Here is a 15,843-nt window from a genome sequence, read left to right on the forward strand (position 1 = left end):
GGGAAGAGACATCAACAGGGATTCTCTAAGGGAAGGAGGGAATCTGCCCCATTGTAGGACAGTCTGGAAGACTTCTAGAAGCTCAAAGGCCAGTAAAGGCATATAGGTTGTGTAAAATTCTATGGGAAATCCATTTAGTCCTGGAGTTTTACCCCATGCCAATTCTTTAATTGCCCTACGTATGTTCTGTATTGTGGTGGGTGCATTAGGGTCTTCTCAATTGGGGATCGCAGGGTCAGTAATGTGGCCACCTGGAGGAAAGTACGTATACTCTTGAGTTCTCACTACTGGTGGAAGTTTGTATAAAGTTTGGTAATGTGGTGGTGGCTTCATGTATGTCTGACTGATTTGTGAGTAAGCATGTGGGGGATTGTTTGATCGCTGTAATAGGTGATGTTGAATTGGAACTGCACATGAGCCATGCTAGTTGGTGCCCTGATTTGTTCCCTTGCACATGCATCCTGACATGATATGCTTTAAAATCTAGGCATCTAAGTTGTTCTATTCGGCGGACATGTGTCTCCGTAGCAGTGGTTAATTGACAGCTTCCCTTTGGGTTGGTATGAGAGCTACGTTTCTAGCTGTAGCAGGTTCCCTATGTAGAACTGCTTTGATTCCCACCGTTGTACGGATATAGTGACCTTGTAACACCACTTTTAATGCCTCTCAGTCCATGGAGTGAGTGGTTGCGGAGCCCCAGTTTTTGGTCTGGTTTCGCGCCAGTGCCTCTTGTGTGGTTTCACTAAACCCCTGATCATCTAGTATCACAAGCTGCAGTCACCATGTGGGGACTGTGGTGGTCGAGGAGTTGTCTCATAATCAAGGCACACCAGTAGTAGATTGTAATCGTAGAATGTTTTCCCCAGGTATTCTACGGAGGTAACCTGTAATTGAGGGGAAGATGGACAGAGCATGTGGTCTAGCCTGGCATGTAAGTCATGTGGAGATCAGTAATGTCAGAATTCTCTGGCAGTTGGGTGGAGTATACGCCAACAGTTTTGTAATGCCCAAAGCACCAATCATTGTGTGAATGAGCTGCCATCGATACTACTGAGGAGGTCGATAGTGGAGGGTGTGACGGGTCTAATTGTACATCAAGCACACTGTTGAAGTCCCCTCCCCATATTAAAGGAAGATGAGCCTATTTGACCAGGACAGTTGATAAACATGTGAAAAAAAGCTAATTGGGATGTATTGGGAGCATAGATACTGCCTAAAAATACGGTCCTTCCATCCAGGGACTCTTCCACAAAGATGTACCGACCCTCTGGGTCAGTTTTCACTTTATTTTGACAAAATGGGACTCCAGCTCGAATCCAGATCAGGGCCCCCCCATGCAATCTCAGAATACATGGTACCATAGCATTGGCCCTGCCTTCTTTTTCATCTTCTCCCCCTGCTATTTGAGTTTCTTGTAAGAGCACTATATGTGCCCCTCTGCATCGGATATATTGTTGCATTTGTCTGCCTTTTATGGGTGGTGCCTTTTATGGGTGGAACATGAATGTTCATGTCAGTACTGTGGACCTTGTGATATGCATACAGTAGAAAGGAAAACCGGGAATTGATAATTAGCTTTAAGTAATGTAATGTGTACTGCATGACTTCCTTTAACTGGTACAGAACTACAACTATTACCCACAACTCCCAACCCAGGACACCAAACCATGAACACAATATCAAATGGTGGGTTCTTCGTGTTGCCTGTCAGTGAAAACTGTGGCCACCCAGGAGTTGAGTAGGGAAGTGGTAGGCCAGGAAGAAACAAACTCTAATTGAACTTGTGTCTCGTAGATATTTCTTATGATGCATGCTGCATGGCCTATAGTGAACAGTGTTTGATGGGGTGCATTTGTCCTCCCGGGACGTGGGTTCTCATAATCTTTATTCGAAGAGGGATTAGCCACCGTAGACAGAAGAGGGGAGAGATACTAATATTCAGGGCAAGTTCTGTTATATCAAGGAATCCATGGTTTGTGGAGTTACAGCCAGTAGAACTTCAGAGTGAGTTCCACTGACATAGGCTTCTGTTTCAGAGTTCGAGAGCCGTCTGCCATCATTCAGCGACAGCAGTGACGTTCTGTCCATCCATAATGTAGTTGCAGTCAATAGTGCTTGCTTTTGTTCCATGGTCATAAACTTTTAGTTTTCTGTATATGTAACTCTGGCGGACCATGTATTCTGGTCTTCTCGTAGCAATCTGACCTCCCCAGCCACTGCGTCAACCTGATTTCGCAAGTCTTGTCTGGTTGCTGCAGTAGTGTCCAATATCTTGTCTAGTTTTTCATCAGGTAGGGTGGGTTTTGAGGTGCCCGTAGGCTGTTGCGCCCTCGGGGGAGCCGTGCAGTCGCTGACAGAATGCTCCAGTGGTCCGGTACTGGTTCCTCCTTTCCTGCCCATAGCGCATGTGCTGTAGTTGATTGAAACAATGGTAGGTGCGCATAGGGAACGGCATGAGCGGTCAGCAGTAGAGTAGGGGACCCTTGAAGTGCTGAGAGGCAGACCCTAAAAGGTCAGATAGAGCAAATGCTGAACGTTCAGATTATAGTCATCTGGGCCCGCCTCTCCTTGGTTGTTGCCAGTTGGAAGTCAAGGGGGACACAAGCAGCCAGACACTTCCATGTGACAGATCATTGCCCTCGGTATGCCCCTCGCCTCCACTGTCAGGGCACCACTACAGCAGCAGTGCCAACCTTGAGCCTGGTAGCCATGTCGACCAGCATGTGCCCGTGTACCAAATAGAAGAGGCAGGGGGCGGCAAACGGGGCCGCACAGTGCGGGGGAAGGGTAAGGCTCAAAGTACTTTTGCTACGGATAAATCCCATGTCTAGGAGGCCCCCGCTTTGATCAGGATTTTTGTGTATTTCAGATCGAGGGGACAATCTTTAATAAAGGTGGTGGGGGGATACCTAAAAAAAAAAACACTGTGTTCTTCCGGGCCTTCGAGCCTCGCACTCCATGCAATATTTAATGTGGCAATGCAGTGTTTTACTCATGCCACCGGAGCCATTCCCTTGCTGTGTGGGGAATCTCCAGGGGGGACTAAGGGTGGTGTCATCTGAGCCCTTAACCCCTCCTGGTGGCACTCGCCTCAGTCGGACACAATCTGCGACCACCGCAGGCCACCTTCAGGCTCACAGGCAGCGAGGCCCACTGCTTTGGACAAGGCGGCCGTCAGCAGCCGACCCGGCACAGAGTCAGCCACAGCCGTCGCCAACAGCCCAATAGGTGCTTCTCAGTTCGGGCACAGCGGTCCCGTCAGTCCCGGGGGCCAGTGCATCCAGATGGCAGCGTTGGTGCACAAATCGAGGGCCAGGCAGCGGGACATAGGTTAGTTGCCGTCTGCCATCTTGCGGGCCAGTCCACACCCCCTAAACTTGCTTCTCCTTTACACTCATTCACTACTCTCCACTTTCATTTCTAAAGTGGAAGAGACTGAATACGTTCTACTCAAAAGAGCACCAAAATGATCAACCACACCTTACATACATAGTGGGAGTAAAATCACAATCACATATAGAATACCTTAGGCAAAAGCTCCTTATTGTCATTGACTTTGAGGTGCAACCTAAGTCCTATTGCACAACAAGTTCAGGACCGACGTCCACACATACCACTCCTACTTGGGGAGAGTCACTTAACCAGCACAAAAATGAACTATCTTAGCTGCTAATAATCCTGGGCACATTTCTGTACATTATTGGTGCTCCTATTCAGCTCCTCTTCACTGATGTGGTGCTTCGTGTGGGTTATGTTTCATTAATCATGATGATCCATGCCAAACCACAATAACAGAAACCTAAAACTGTCTTTAAGTAGACCACTGACCGGCATGTGGACAGCCTTTTGGACTGGACCATATCTTCTGTAGCTGGACCATCTCTTTTGGAGCTGTACTATCTCTTTTGTGGCACGTCCACGATTGATTCTCATATAGTTGGTCCATGTTGGACCACAGAATAGAAAACAAAGGAAACCTGGATTGAATTGTGGCCCAGAGCAATTACCATTGACTATTCCAAACATTCATTCACTTGTTGGGAGGTCTTGATGCTGAAGGCAGCCTGACACCTTCCTTCCATCCTACCCTTGTCTAGGGAATGGAGACGGCGCAGCCCAGGCGGAGTGCTGCTGTTTCCACTTTACACGTTGACTGGTACGTTTTCTGTTTAGCATGGTTTTCCTGTGAGAAGGGCCACATCAGGGATTTCCAGTGTCCCTATGCAACAACGAGTAGCTGGTAAGTTACTGCTAGCTCTCCACCACCTACCTATAAGTAACTCATCTGTGCAGCCCAACCTACTAAGTGAATTAATGTATAAGCAAAATTGAAATAGAAAAGTGTGTATTTGAGTCGAAAATTTATGTTCGATGGCATCTGTCGCTGTAGATACGCATGTTTTGCATAGCTCGCCATCTGGTGTTGGGCCGGAGTGTTACAAGTTGTTTTTCTTCGAAGAAGTCTTTCGAGTCACGGGACCGAGTGACTCCTCCTTATGTCTCCATTGCGCATGGGCGTCGACTCCATCTTCGATTGTTTTTTTTTCCGCCATCGGGTTCGGACGTGTTCCTGTCGCTCCGAGTTTCGGAACGGAAAGATAGCTAATTTCGGAAGATTTTCGTCGGTATTGTTGCGTTCGGGGTCGGCGTAGTTAGATTCAACACCGCGTCTAAGATCGAAGAGCTCCGGTGCCCTTCGGGGTAATTTTTTCGATCCCCCGTCGGGGCCTGGTCGGCCCGACCTCGTGCAGAAGAACGCCGATGGAACGGACCCCGTTCCGTTTCTGTCCCAAATGCCACAATAAATACCCCTATACAGACCAACACTTGGTCTGCAACCTGTGCCTGTCACCTGAGCACAGTGAAAACACCTGCGAGGCCTGTCGTGCGTTCCGGTCCCGAAAAACTCTCCGAGACCGTCGAGCCAGAAGACTTCAGATGGCGTCCTCGCCGACAGCCCACCGGGAGTTCGAGGAACAAGAAGAGGAGGGAACCTTTTCGATCCAAGAATCGGACTCCGAAGGATTCGACGATACACAAACCGTGAGTAGGACGTCGAAAACCACTCAGAAGAAGATTTACAAGGCCCAGGGGACGCCACTGCCACCAGGCCATGGCTCGACCCATAAATTCGGTGACCGACCGTCGGCACCGAAAAAGGCCCAAAAAGTGCTGAGATCGTCCGACTCCGGTCGAGACACCGGCACGCAGCCTTCTCGGGACCGAGAAAGTGCTGGAGACAAGCATCGACACCGAGATACCGGTGTAGACACTGCTCGACGCCGAGACAGCGGCACCGAAGAAGATCGACGCCGAGAGGTTTCAGCCCCGAAAAAGAAAAAAGTCACCTCGGAGCCGAAAAAAGATGCAGACAGGGTTTCGGTGCCAAAACAAACTGCAACCGACCCAGTTTCAGGCTCTTATACAGAAGAGCACTCGCTAACCTCCCAAATGCAAAAGCATAGGTTTGAGGAAGAACTACACTCAACGGATGTAGACCATACGCAAAAGCGTATTTTCATACAGCAGGGGACAGGAAAAATAAGCACCCTTCCCCCTATTAGAAGAAAGAGAAGATTGGAGTTCCAAACTGAACAAACACCACAAACAAAAGTGGTGAAAAAAGTTACCCCACCACCCTCTCCTCCACCTGTGATTAACGTCTCACCAGCACAAACTCCATCACATTCCCCAGCTCACACCACCATGAGCCAGGGTGACCAAGATCAAGATGCATGGGACTTATACGACGCCCCAGTGTCAGATAACAGTCCGGAGGCATACCCTACGAAGCCATCTCCACCAGAGGACAGCACTGCGTATTCTCAAGTGGTGGCTAGAGCAGCACAATTTCACAATGTAAGCCTCCACTCGGAACAGGTCGAGGATGACTTTTTATTCAACACACTCTCCTCCACCCACAGCTCCTACCAAAGCCTGCCTATGCTCCCTGGTATGCTCCAGCACGCAAAAGAAATCTTTAAGGAGCCGGTCAAAAGTAGGGCAATCACACCAAGAGTGGAAAAAAAGTATAAGGCGCCTCCTACAGACCCGGCTTTCATCACTACACAGCTGCCACCAGACTCTGTTGTTGTAGGAGCAGCTAGGAAAAGGGCCAACTCCCACACATCTGGAGATGCACCACCCCCAGATAAAGAAAGCCGCAAGTTCGATGCAGCTGGTAAAAGAGTCGCAGCACAAGCTGCAAACCAGTGGCGCATCGCTAACTCCCAGGCACTACTTGCGCGCTATGACAGAGCCCATTGGGATGAGATGCAACATCTCATTGACCATCTGCCCAAGGACCTACAAAATAGGGCAAAACAAGTGGTTGAGGAGGGACAGACCATTTCCAACAACCAAATCCGCTCCTCCATGGACGCTGCAGATACAGCTGCACAGACAATTAATACATCTGTAACTATCAGAAGGCATGCATGGCTCCGAACGTCTGGATTTAAACCAGAGATTCAGCAAGCAGTTCTCAATATGCCTTTTAACGAAAAAGAACTGTTCGGTCCAGAAGTGGACACAGCGATTGAGAAACTCAAAAAAGACACGGACACTGCTAAAGCCATGGGCGCACTCTACTCCCCGCAGAGCAGAGGGAATTACAGCACATTCCGTAAAACACCCTTTAGAGGGGGGTTTCGGGGTCAAAGCACACAAGCCAGCACCTCACAGGCAACACCGTCCAGTTACCAGGGACAGTACAGAGGAGGTTTTCGGGGACAATATAGAGGAGGGCAATTCCCTAGGAATAGAGGAAAATTTCAAAGCCCCAAAACCCCTACTACTAAGCAGTGACTCACATGTCACTCACCCCCTCCACACAACACCAGTGGGGGGAAGAATAAGCCATTATTACAAAGCATGGGAGGAAATCACTACAGACACTTGGGTTCTATCAATTATCCAACATGGTTATTGCATAGAATTTCTACAATTCCCTCCAAACATACCACCAAAAGCACAAAATTTGACAAAACATCATTCCATTCTCCTGGAGATAGAAGTGCAGGCACTATTGCAAAATAATGCAATCGAATTAGTGCCAAACACACAAATAAACACAGGAGTTTACTCACTGTACTTTCTGATACCAAAGAAGGACAAAACGCTGAGACCAATCCTAGACCTCAGAATAGTGAACACATTCATCAAATCAGACCACTTTCACATGGTCACACTACAAGAAGTATTACCATTGCTAAAACTACACGACTACATGTCAACTTTAGACCTCAAGGACGCGTATTTCCATATACCAATACACCCATCGCACAGGAAATACCTAAGGTTTGTATTCAAAGGAATACATTACCAATTCAAGGTACTGCCTTTCGGATTAACAACCGCACCAAGAGTCTTTACCAAATGTCTAGCAGTAGTCGCTGCACACATCAGAAGGCAGCAAATACATGTGTTCCCATATCTAGACGACTGGCTAATCAAGGCCCATTCGTTAATAGAGTGCTCAAATCACACAAATCAGATCATACAAACCCTCTTCAAACTAGGGTTCACCGTCAACTTCACGAAATCCAACATTCTGCCGTGCAAGGTACAACAATACCTAGGAGCCATAATAGACACAACAAAAGGAGTAGCCACTCCAAGTCCCCAAAGAATTCAAAATTTCAACACCATCATACAACGCATGTATCCAACACAAAAGATACAAGCAAAGATGATATTACAACTCCTAGGCATGATGTCTTCATGCATAGCCATTGTCCCAAACGCAAGACTGCACATGAGGCCCTTACAACAGTGCCTAGCATCACAGTGGTCTCAAGCACAGGGTCATCTTCTAGATCTGGTGTTAATAGACCGCCAAACTTACCTCTCGCTTCTGTGGTGGAACAACATAAATTTAAACAAAGGGCGGCCTTTCCAAGACCCAGTGCCACAATACGTAATAACAACAGATGCTTCCATGACAGGGTGGGGAGCACACCTCGATCAACACAGCATACAAGGACAATGGAACGTACATCAAACAAAACTGCATATAAATCACCTAGAACTTCTAGCAGTTTTTCAAGCACAAAAGCTTTCCAACCAATAATAGTTCACAAATACATTCTCGTCAAGACAGACAACATGACAACAATGTATTATCTAAACAAGCAAGGGGGGACGCACTCCACGCAGTTAAGCCTGCTTGCACAAAAAAATTGGCGTTGGGCAATTCACAACCAAATTCGCCTAATAGCACAATTTATACCAGGGATCCAAAATCAACTCGCAGACAATCTCTCTCGATCACCAACAGGTCCACGAATGGGAAATTCACCCCCAAATTCTGAACACCTATTTCAAACTCTGGGGAACACCTCAAATAGACTTGTTTGCGACAAAGGAGAACGCAAAATGCCAAAACTTCGCATCCAGATACCCACACAAACAGTCCCAAGGCAATGCCCTATGGATGAACTGGTCAGGGATATTTGCTTACGCTTTTCCTCCTCTCCTTCCTTACCTGGTAAACAAACTCAGTCAAAACAAACTCAAACTCATATTAATAGCACCAACTTGGGCAAGGCAACCCTGGTACACAACGCTGCTAGACCTATCAGTAGTACCCTACTTCAAATTGCCCAACAGGCCAGATCTGTTGACACAACACAACCAAAAGATCAGACACCCAGATCCAGCATCGCTGAATCTAGCAATCTGGCTCCTGAGATCCTAGAATTCGGGCACTTACAACTTACCCAAGAATGTATGGAAGTCATAAAGCAAGCCAGAAGGCCATCCACCAGGCACTGCTATGCAAGTAAATGGAAGAGGTTTGTTTGCTACTGCCATATTAATCAAATACAACCATTACACACAACTTCAGAACATGTAGTGGGTTACTTGCTTCACTTACAAAAATCTAACCTGGCTTTCTCTTCCATTAAAATACACCTTGCAGCAATATCTGCATACCTGCAGACTACCTATTCAACTTCCCTATATAAGATACCAGTCATTAAAGCATTCATGGAGGGCCTTAGGAGAATTATACCACCAAGAACACCACCTGTTCCTTCATGGAACCTAAATGTTGTCCTAACTAGACTTATGGGTCCACCTTTTGAACCCATGCACTCCTGCGAAATACAGTTCCTAACCTGGAAGGTTGCATTTCTCATCGCCATTACTTCCCTAAGAAGAGTAAGCGAGATTCAGGCGTTTACAATACAAGAACCTTTTATACAACTACACAAGAATAAGGTCGTCCTAAGGACTAATCCTAAATTTTTGCCAAAGGTTATTTCACCGTTCCATCTAAATCAAACAGTGGAACTTCCAGTGTTCTTTCCACAGCCAGATACCGTAGCTGAAAGGGCACTACATACATTAGATGTCAAAAGAGCATTAATGTATTACATTGACAGAACAAAGAACATCAGAAAGTCTAAACAACTATTTATTGCATTTCAAAAACCTCATGCAGGAAACCCAATATCAAAACAAGGTATAGCCAGATGGATAGTTAAATGCATCCAAATCTGCTACCTTAAAGCTAAACGACAGCTGCCCATTACACCAAGGGCACACTCAACCAGAAAGAAAGGTGCTACCATGGCCTTTGTAGGAAACATCCCAATGCAAGAAATATGTAAGGCAGCCACATGGTCTACGCCTCACACATTCACCAAGCACTACTGTGTAGACGTGTTATCCGCACAACAAGCCACAGTAGGTCAAGCCGTATTAAGAACATTATTTCAAACTACTTCCACTCCTACAGGCTGAGCCACCGCTTTTGGGGAGATAACTGCTTACTAGTCTTTGCAAAACATGCGTATCTACAGCGACAGATGCCATTGAACTGAAAATGTCACTTACCCAGTGTACATCTGTTCGTGGCATCAGTCGCTGTAGATTCGCATGTGCCCACCCGCCTCCCCGGGAGCCTGTAGCAGTTTGGAAGTTACCTTCAACTATTTGTATATGTATCATCTCAACCTTAAATAGGTACATACTTAGTCACTCCATTGCATGGGCACTATTACTACAATTCAACTCCTACCTCACCCTCTGCGGGGAAAAACAATCGAAGATGGAGTCGACGCCCATGCGCAATGGAGACAAAAGGAGGAGTCACTCGGTCCCGTGACTCGAAAGACTTCTTCGAAGAAAAACAACTTGTAACACTCCGGCCCAACACCAGATGGCGAGCTATGCAAAACATGCGAATCTACAGCGACTGATGCCACGAACAGATGTACACTGGGTAAGTGACATTTTCATTTCAGAACTCATTGGTTTTGCCAACGCACTTTACATCTGGATCTGCCACATTACTTGGCAGCATCATTTCTCTGCAGCAGCAAAACTGGCACAATTTGTTGTGAATGTTGGATTGATGTTGAAGTTGGAACTAGAAGAAAACCTCAAAAGAATATATAATATTTGTGACTGGGGAAGTGGGTGTGCATTGGTTAAGGTTCTCGATGATGGTACATTTTAGGGCTAGGAGAAGTTAATTTGTGTGTCCTTAATGGAAAATGAGGTGAGGTTAGTTTTGACTTGATGTAGTGGGTTAGTTACGGGTAAGTTATGTGATGTTTCTGAAATGCAGAATCATGATTTGTTTTATCATGCTGACTTCATAGTTTCAATTATTTGCTATGCTGTAAATAACTATTTAAACCTCTGATATATTGGGGAGGGGCTGAGCCAGAGATCTTTTGACTCTTTCCCAAGCCTCTAGGGATGCTGTCTCATTTTCTATTGATTTTTCTGCACTTTTGAGACTTTGGGCCTGATTTATTATTTGGCAGATTGAGTAATCTCAGTTGGCCTGGTTGAGGAATTAACATCCTTCAGGCCGAGTCTACTGCACCCCTCAAATTTTGAAATGACAGCCAAGTTGGCGATCACTTCTGAAAAATTGGCAGGAACTGCAGTCACAATGCTTCCCATCAATGCGTATTTAAGTTAGATGTACAACTCCGTCAACCAATTTTTTTTTTTTTTTAAATAAAATCCCAAAATAGGATTTTATTTTAGAAATACAAATATGCTCTCCTTCACCATGGGAGTTCTCTCACATGGCAAGGGGAGCATTGAGCAGTTTTCACTGCCCCTTACCACCATGGTTTCCCTGTCGTTGACGGGCAGTGAAAACTGCCCTGTGTGTCCCCCATCTAAATTAGGTGAGTGAACATAGAGGTCAGCGTCCAACAGTTCTTACTCGTCAGGCCATTTTAGGGGTGTAACCATGCCTGCATATAAATCTGGCAGATTGACCATTATCCTGGTGGTAAGGATGCACCGTCAGTCTTTGCAAGGCAGTATTCTTGCCGCCTAGGTATATATCAGTACCCAAGTCTATTTCCTGATTTTGTTAATTCTTGCATTCTGTATTTTAGAATCTTTATGGCAAGGGACTACTATGCATTTAATGAGATTATTGCTGTATCTGGATTTCATTTAACTTTTGTATTGTACTTTTTGAGTTTGTAACTTTCAAGGTTCTTCATAAATTTCTCATCCCAACCCCTCCTTTTTCAATCAGTCCTTTATTAGCTCTATTTTTGAATTACTGTTTTGAATCTTGTCTCTGGGACACACTATCGCATAGACTTTGAGGTTAATACTGCCGCCGATTTCTTCAGTATTGGGTGGCCCACTGTCATGGCTATTTTTTTTAATAAACTGCACACCTACAGCTCCAAATATCTGCACCCACGTATGTTGTTAATGCAGAATGTTGTGTTTGGTGGTCATAAAAGCCACCCAGTTGGCATCCTTTAATAATGCGATACCAGAGGCTGGTGAAAATGAACACTGATAGGAAACCTGAAATGGACAACATTAAGAGAATTGGAATGTTTGTTTTTTGTGTGCCTTTTCTTTAAGGAGCTGTTGGAGGAGAAACAGAAGAGTGGCATGGTTGAACATAAAATCAGAGATCGGTTCAGCACTCTGGAAAAAGAGCACAGTGCCCTGCAGAGCAGAATGCATGTCAGCTGCCAAGAAACCCAGCAACTGCAGTTGAAGGTATATTGTACTAGCGTTAGATGTACAATGTAGAATTGAAAAATGCATACTGCTTTTGGGGCAAATATGCATTTTTCTGTTTCAGGCTAGACCACTGTGCTTACTTAAGTTGAAAACTATTCTAGTTTCGATGTCCTCCAGGAGGAATCGTAACTGTTGCTACCATGCCTTGATAGCTGCAGACTAGCATAGTTGTGTGCGTATAGGCCTGAAGCAGCTTGCGTTTCTGATTCAATATTGCACTTTTCCTTTGGTTTCACGTTTGTGCCATCATTCATGCAACTTCTCATCTTACATTAATTATCAAATTCAATAAGATGGCAAATATTAGAGTGGCTTATTACTTGCAACCTGCCGCCATCCCATTTCTCCTCTTCCAAACATCACCATGTTGTTTTTAGATCAAAACGTTTGCAGAGCGCATTTGTAAACAGTAACTCCTGTCACATTTATTTTCCTTTCTAACCCCTCATCGCCATTCACTGTAACACACTCTGGTACCCCTCCTTTTTTAGCACTGGCCTGCGACAGTGCACGTGCTCTCGCTTGTGAGAGATATTGTATACAAGGGGCTTGCAGCCAGGCCATTGCTTAACATTTGCTGGCTTCATTGTCGCTTGTATTTGCTGCCTTCTAATTGGCCAGCGCATGCTGGCTACACTTCCTCTTCTTCTGGCTGGAGCATATACCAAGTACTGATTACTTTAACTTTATTGCTGTCCTTCTCCTGATTGTGCCGAGATAAAGGCATTACTTTATTTTTTCATCTTCTATGTTGTCCTTGTTGAACCTCTTGCCATATGTAGCTATGTTTTACTAGGCCACATTTTCTCCTTCGGAGTTGAAGTTTATTGTGACACCAGATGTTATCTGCTTCCAAATGTATTTTCACTAAGAAATGGGCGCAGATGCAATTTTTTTGTGTGATAGCATTTTTTTGCCAAATCGCGATTTTCTTTTCTTTTTCACGTATCTGGAGGTTAACTGATTTGTTCAAATTCACAGGGGTGTAGTGCCAAGACCTAAAAGCCAGTGGCAAAGCCAGTAGGTCTTGCCTTTGAGGCTATTGGCTCTGCCATTGTCTTTATTTCTTGCTGCTCAGCATGGGCATTGTTAACTTTAGCAATGATTTCTAGCCATGCTGTATAGCAGCGTGGTTGCTGTACAGCATGGCTAAAAATAATAATGAAAAAGGACTGTGATGTATCCAGCACTAAAGCACTAATAAAACAAGAGTGCCTTAGTCCTGGCTGTGTCATAGCACTTTTAAAATTAATTTTAGTCACACTGCAAAGGGTCCGCACTGCTCTGCTGACTTATTGGCTTTTGCTAATCCTTGTTTGGATTTGCATCGTCTTCTTCTCTGAGTCAGACCTACAGCTGCTCAAATTCTTCTCGGTACTGGCCCTAATAAGTAGTTGCAGATAGAAAATGCTTATTGTTAATCCAGGGCGGTCTGTCCCATTTAATACACCTATGTACTCAATTAAGGTTGTAAAAAAAAAAGTTTTATTAAAGAAGGTGAGCTTAGTATAAATGTAATTTTCTTTCAGGAAGTGTGTTACAATCTTCTCCTGTTTTTCCCTTTCACTGGATTATGCCAGGTCCCACTGCTTCCAGGAATTGAAGTACAGACTCTTCTTAAAGAAATACAATAAGATAATTTGTGACTATTTCCTTCAACAAAATGAAAACTGTCTCCTTTCGCCTTAAGTATATCACCTTGGGAAATTGAAAGGGCAGCAGGGAACTGTACAGAATCCAGTTCACGGGGTTGTTCTCTTCATACTTGTGAAATGATCTTAACGGTTCATGAACACCAGTACCCTCACCCTATGTGACCGTATTGTGTCCTGATATGCAGTCTGCTCTCTCTTTGCCATGTTGTGAAATCATATGCTTTCTACGATGGACCCTCCAGCTTGAAAGGTCGTGTCTGAGGCCATGTGTTCATTCTTTTAAAGTCAGCCTCCTCCTGAAGGTTGGATTCAAATATAAATGTTACTACATTTGTAATGAATTTATCACAAGTCTAAAGTAAAATTGCCTTTACAAATTTACTGGGCTGCAATTGTGAGTCCTATCTATAGCTATGTTTTCTGGTCTTATTTTTTTTAATATTTGTTTTCAGTTCCAACAAGTTCGTGATCAACTGGAGGATCAGATTGCCCACCTCAAGCAGGAGAACGGCATTCTAAGAGATGCTGTAAGCTCAGCTACTAATCAGATGGAAAGCAAGTAAGCTAATTTCATTGAACCTTTGAGAAAATTCTCACTAGATTGCATTGCCTCTTCCAAGCACATCACTCTGTGTGCCACGTTATCTGAGACTTCTGAGATGCACCAGTGTGTAGGTGCTTTTTATACAGTTCCTATATTTGTTTTGACCAAATAGCCTAACACATTTAACAAAAATGGTTCTGACTTTGCAACTACATGTTTCGGCCACAGAATAAAATGCCCTTGAAAGAGGAGGGATATCAGATAGGGGAATTAAGTCATACCATACTCCTATATTGGTGCACTTAAAAAGGATTTTATGGAAGTTGAAAAATCAGGCAGCTGAAAAAAAATGTTTTAGCATTTTATAAAAGATTTGTTATGCACCCAGCTACAGGCTCCTGGTTAAATGTGCTTCCCCTTTCCAATACCTTTTTGTGTTTGTGGTGATTTGTGGGCTGTTTTCATATGGGTGTCCCCCTTTCACTTTAGATATGGGAATACGTGGTGTTTACCCTTACTTAGGTCTCACTCAACTCAAAAATATCTGGCATTTGTAATACATACTTAAACTTTCTTCCTGACTCTTCTCCATTTATACCCCTTTACTACCTTGTAAACTGGTGGCAGGTTGGAAAACTCAGTCTACAGCCGTTGACTCAAGACTTGACATGCACATACTAATAATGCTCGAGTCAAATTTCACACACCCTCCTGCCTGAAGGTATGGGGGGGAAACTGTTTGGAGCTTCTTTCATGGTCAGCAAGTCTTAATCTTAGGCTCTGCCCCTATAGTCAGTAATTTATCAATATTTTTTCTGCTTTGTTTTTCTTTCTCCTTGATCATGTATCTTCACTACAATGGGCTAGCTTAGCTTATGCACGTTGTCAACAAACAATTGTAGTAGCAGACTAGAATAACCTTGTAGTTGATTTAGAATGTATAGGTTTTGAGGTCCTTGAGTTGCTAGTAGGGTAAGGGTGCACCTATCCCAAAGGAGATGTTGGATGATTTTTCAGTATTATGGACAATCCTCTGTTGGGTAAGGGTCTCAGTTACTAGGCATGACTACGCATGATACTGAGTTCACAAGAAAGAAAGACAAATTGCTGTGCCCCGAAAGTCCCTCTGCTGCTTAGAGGCCCCTCTCACCTGCCACACGCAGTTGATGTGAGTAACCCTTGTGAAAGTAAAAGTACCTTGTGACATTTTTCACTCTGTATCTGTCAGCTTGTTTTAGCCGGATCTATTAGTCATGGTCCAGGAAAACAATGTTAAGCTGAGGGCTATTTAAGGGCCAATCACTCTTGCTTCAGACTGTTACCTCCTCCAGTTGACACCTTTTACTCAACTAGGTACAGTGGTGAAAAGCTTCTATTCAGCTGTGGGATTGAGCTAATCTCCTTTTCTCTATGTAGTGCTGCAGGCCCTCTGCTCAGAACAGAAGGATTGAGAAAATCTTCCTTCTTTGGCAAAAGGTTACGGGACCAAGTCTCAGTTCACTCCAGTGCGTGTTCAACAGTGACTTGAATCCAGCCTCCTTTTGGAGGTCTTGCTATGTCCCAAACTACCTTCTGACACCACCACCTTTAAGATTAAGACACTTGTGCGTGTTCTGC

General features: G+C 44.6%; 1 protein-coding gene across 12 annotated transcripts in view; it reads left to right on the plus strand.

Moving 5' to 3' along the window:
- Positions 1–15,843, plus strand: part of KTN1 (kinectin 1) — a 653,615-nt gene that overhangs the window by 147,080 nt on the left and 490,692 nt on the right. For 10 of the 12 annotated variants that reach the window (XM_069208520.1, XM_069208523.1, XM_069208524.1 and 7 more), the window contains exons 7-8: positions 11,863–12,003; positions 14,135–14,241. In XM_069208520.1, the coding sequence (XP_069064621.1) occupies positions 11,863–12,003; positions 14,135–14,241 (248 nt within the window). The remainder of the gene's footprint in view (positions 1–11,862; positions 12,004–14,134; positions 14,242–15,843) is intronic. The other 2 variants (XM_069208521.1, XM_069208530.1) reach the window with 1 other exon arrangement.

Source organism: Pleurodeles waltl, chromosome 9 (assembly GCF_031143425.1).
Source record: "Pleurodeles waltl isolate 20211129_DDA chromosome 9, aPleWal1.hap1.20221129, whole genome shotgun sequence".
Lineage (NCBI taxonomy): Eukaryota > Metazoa > Chordata > Amphibia > Caudata > Salamandridae > Pleurodeles > Pleurodeles waltl.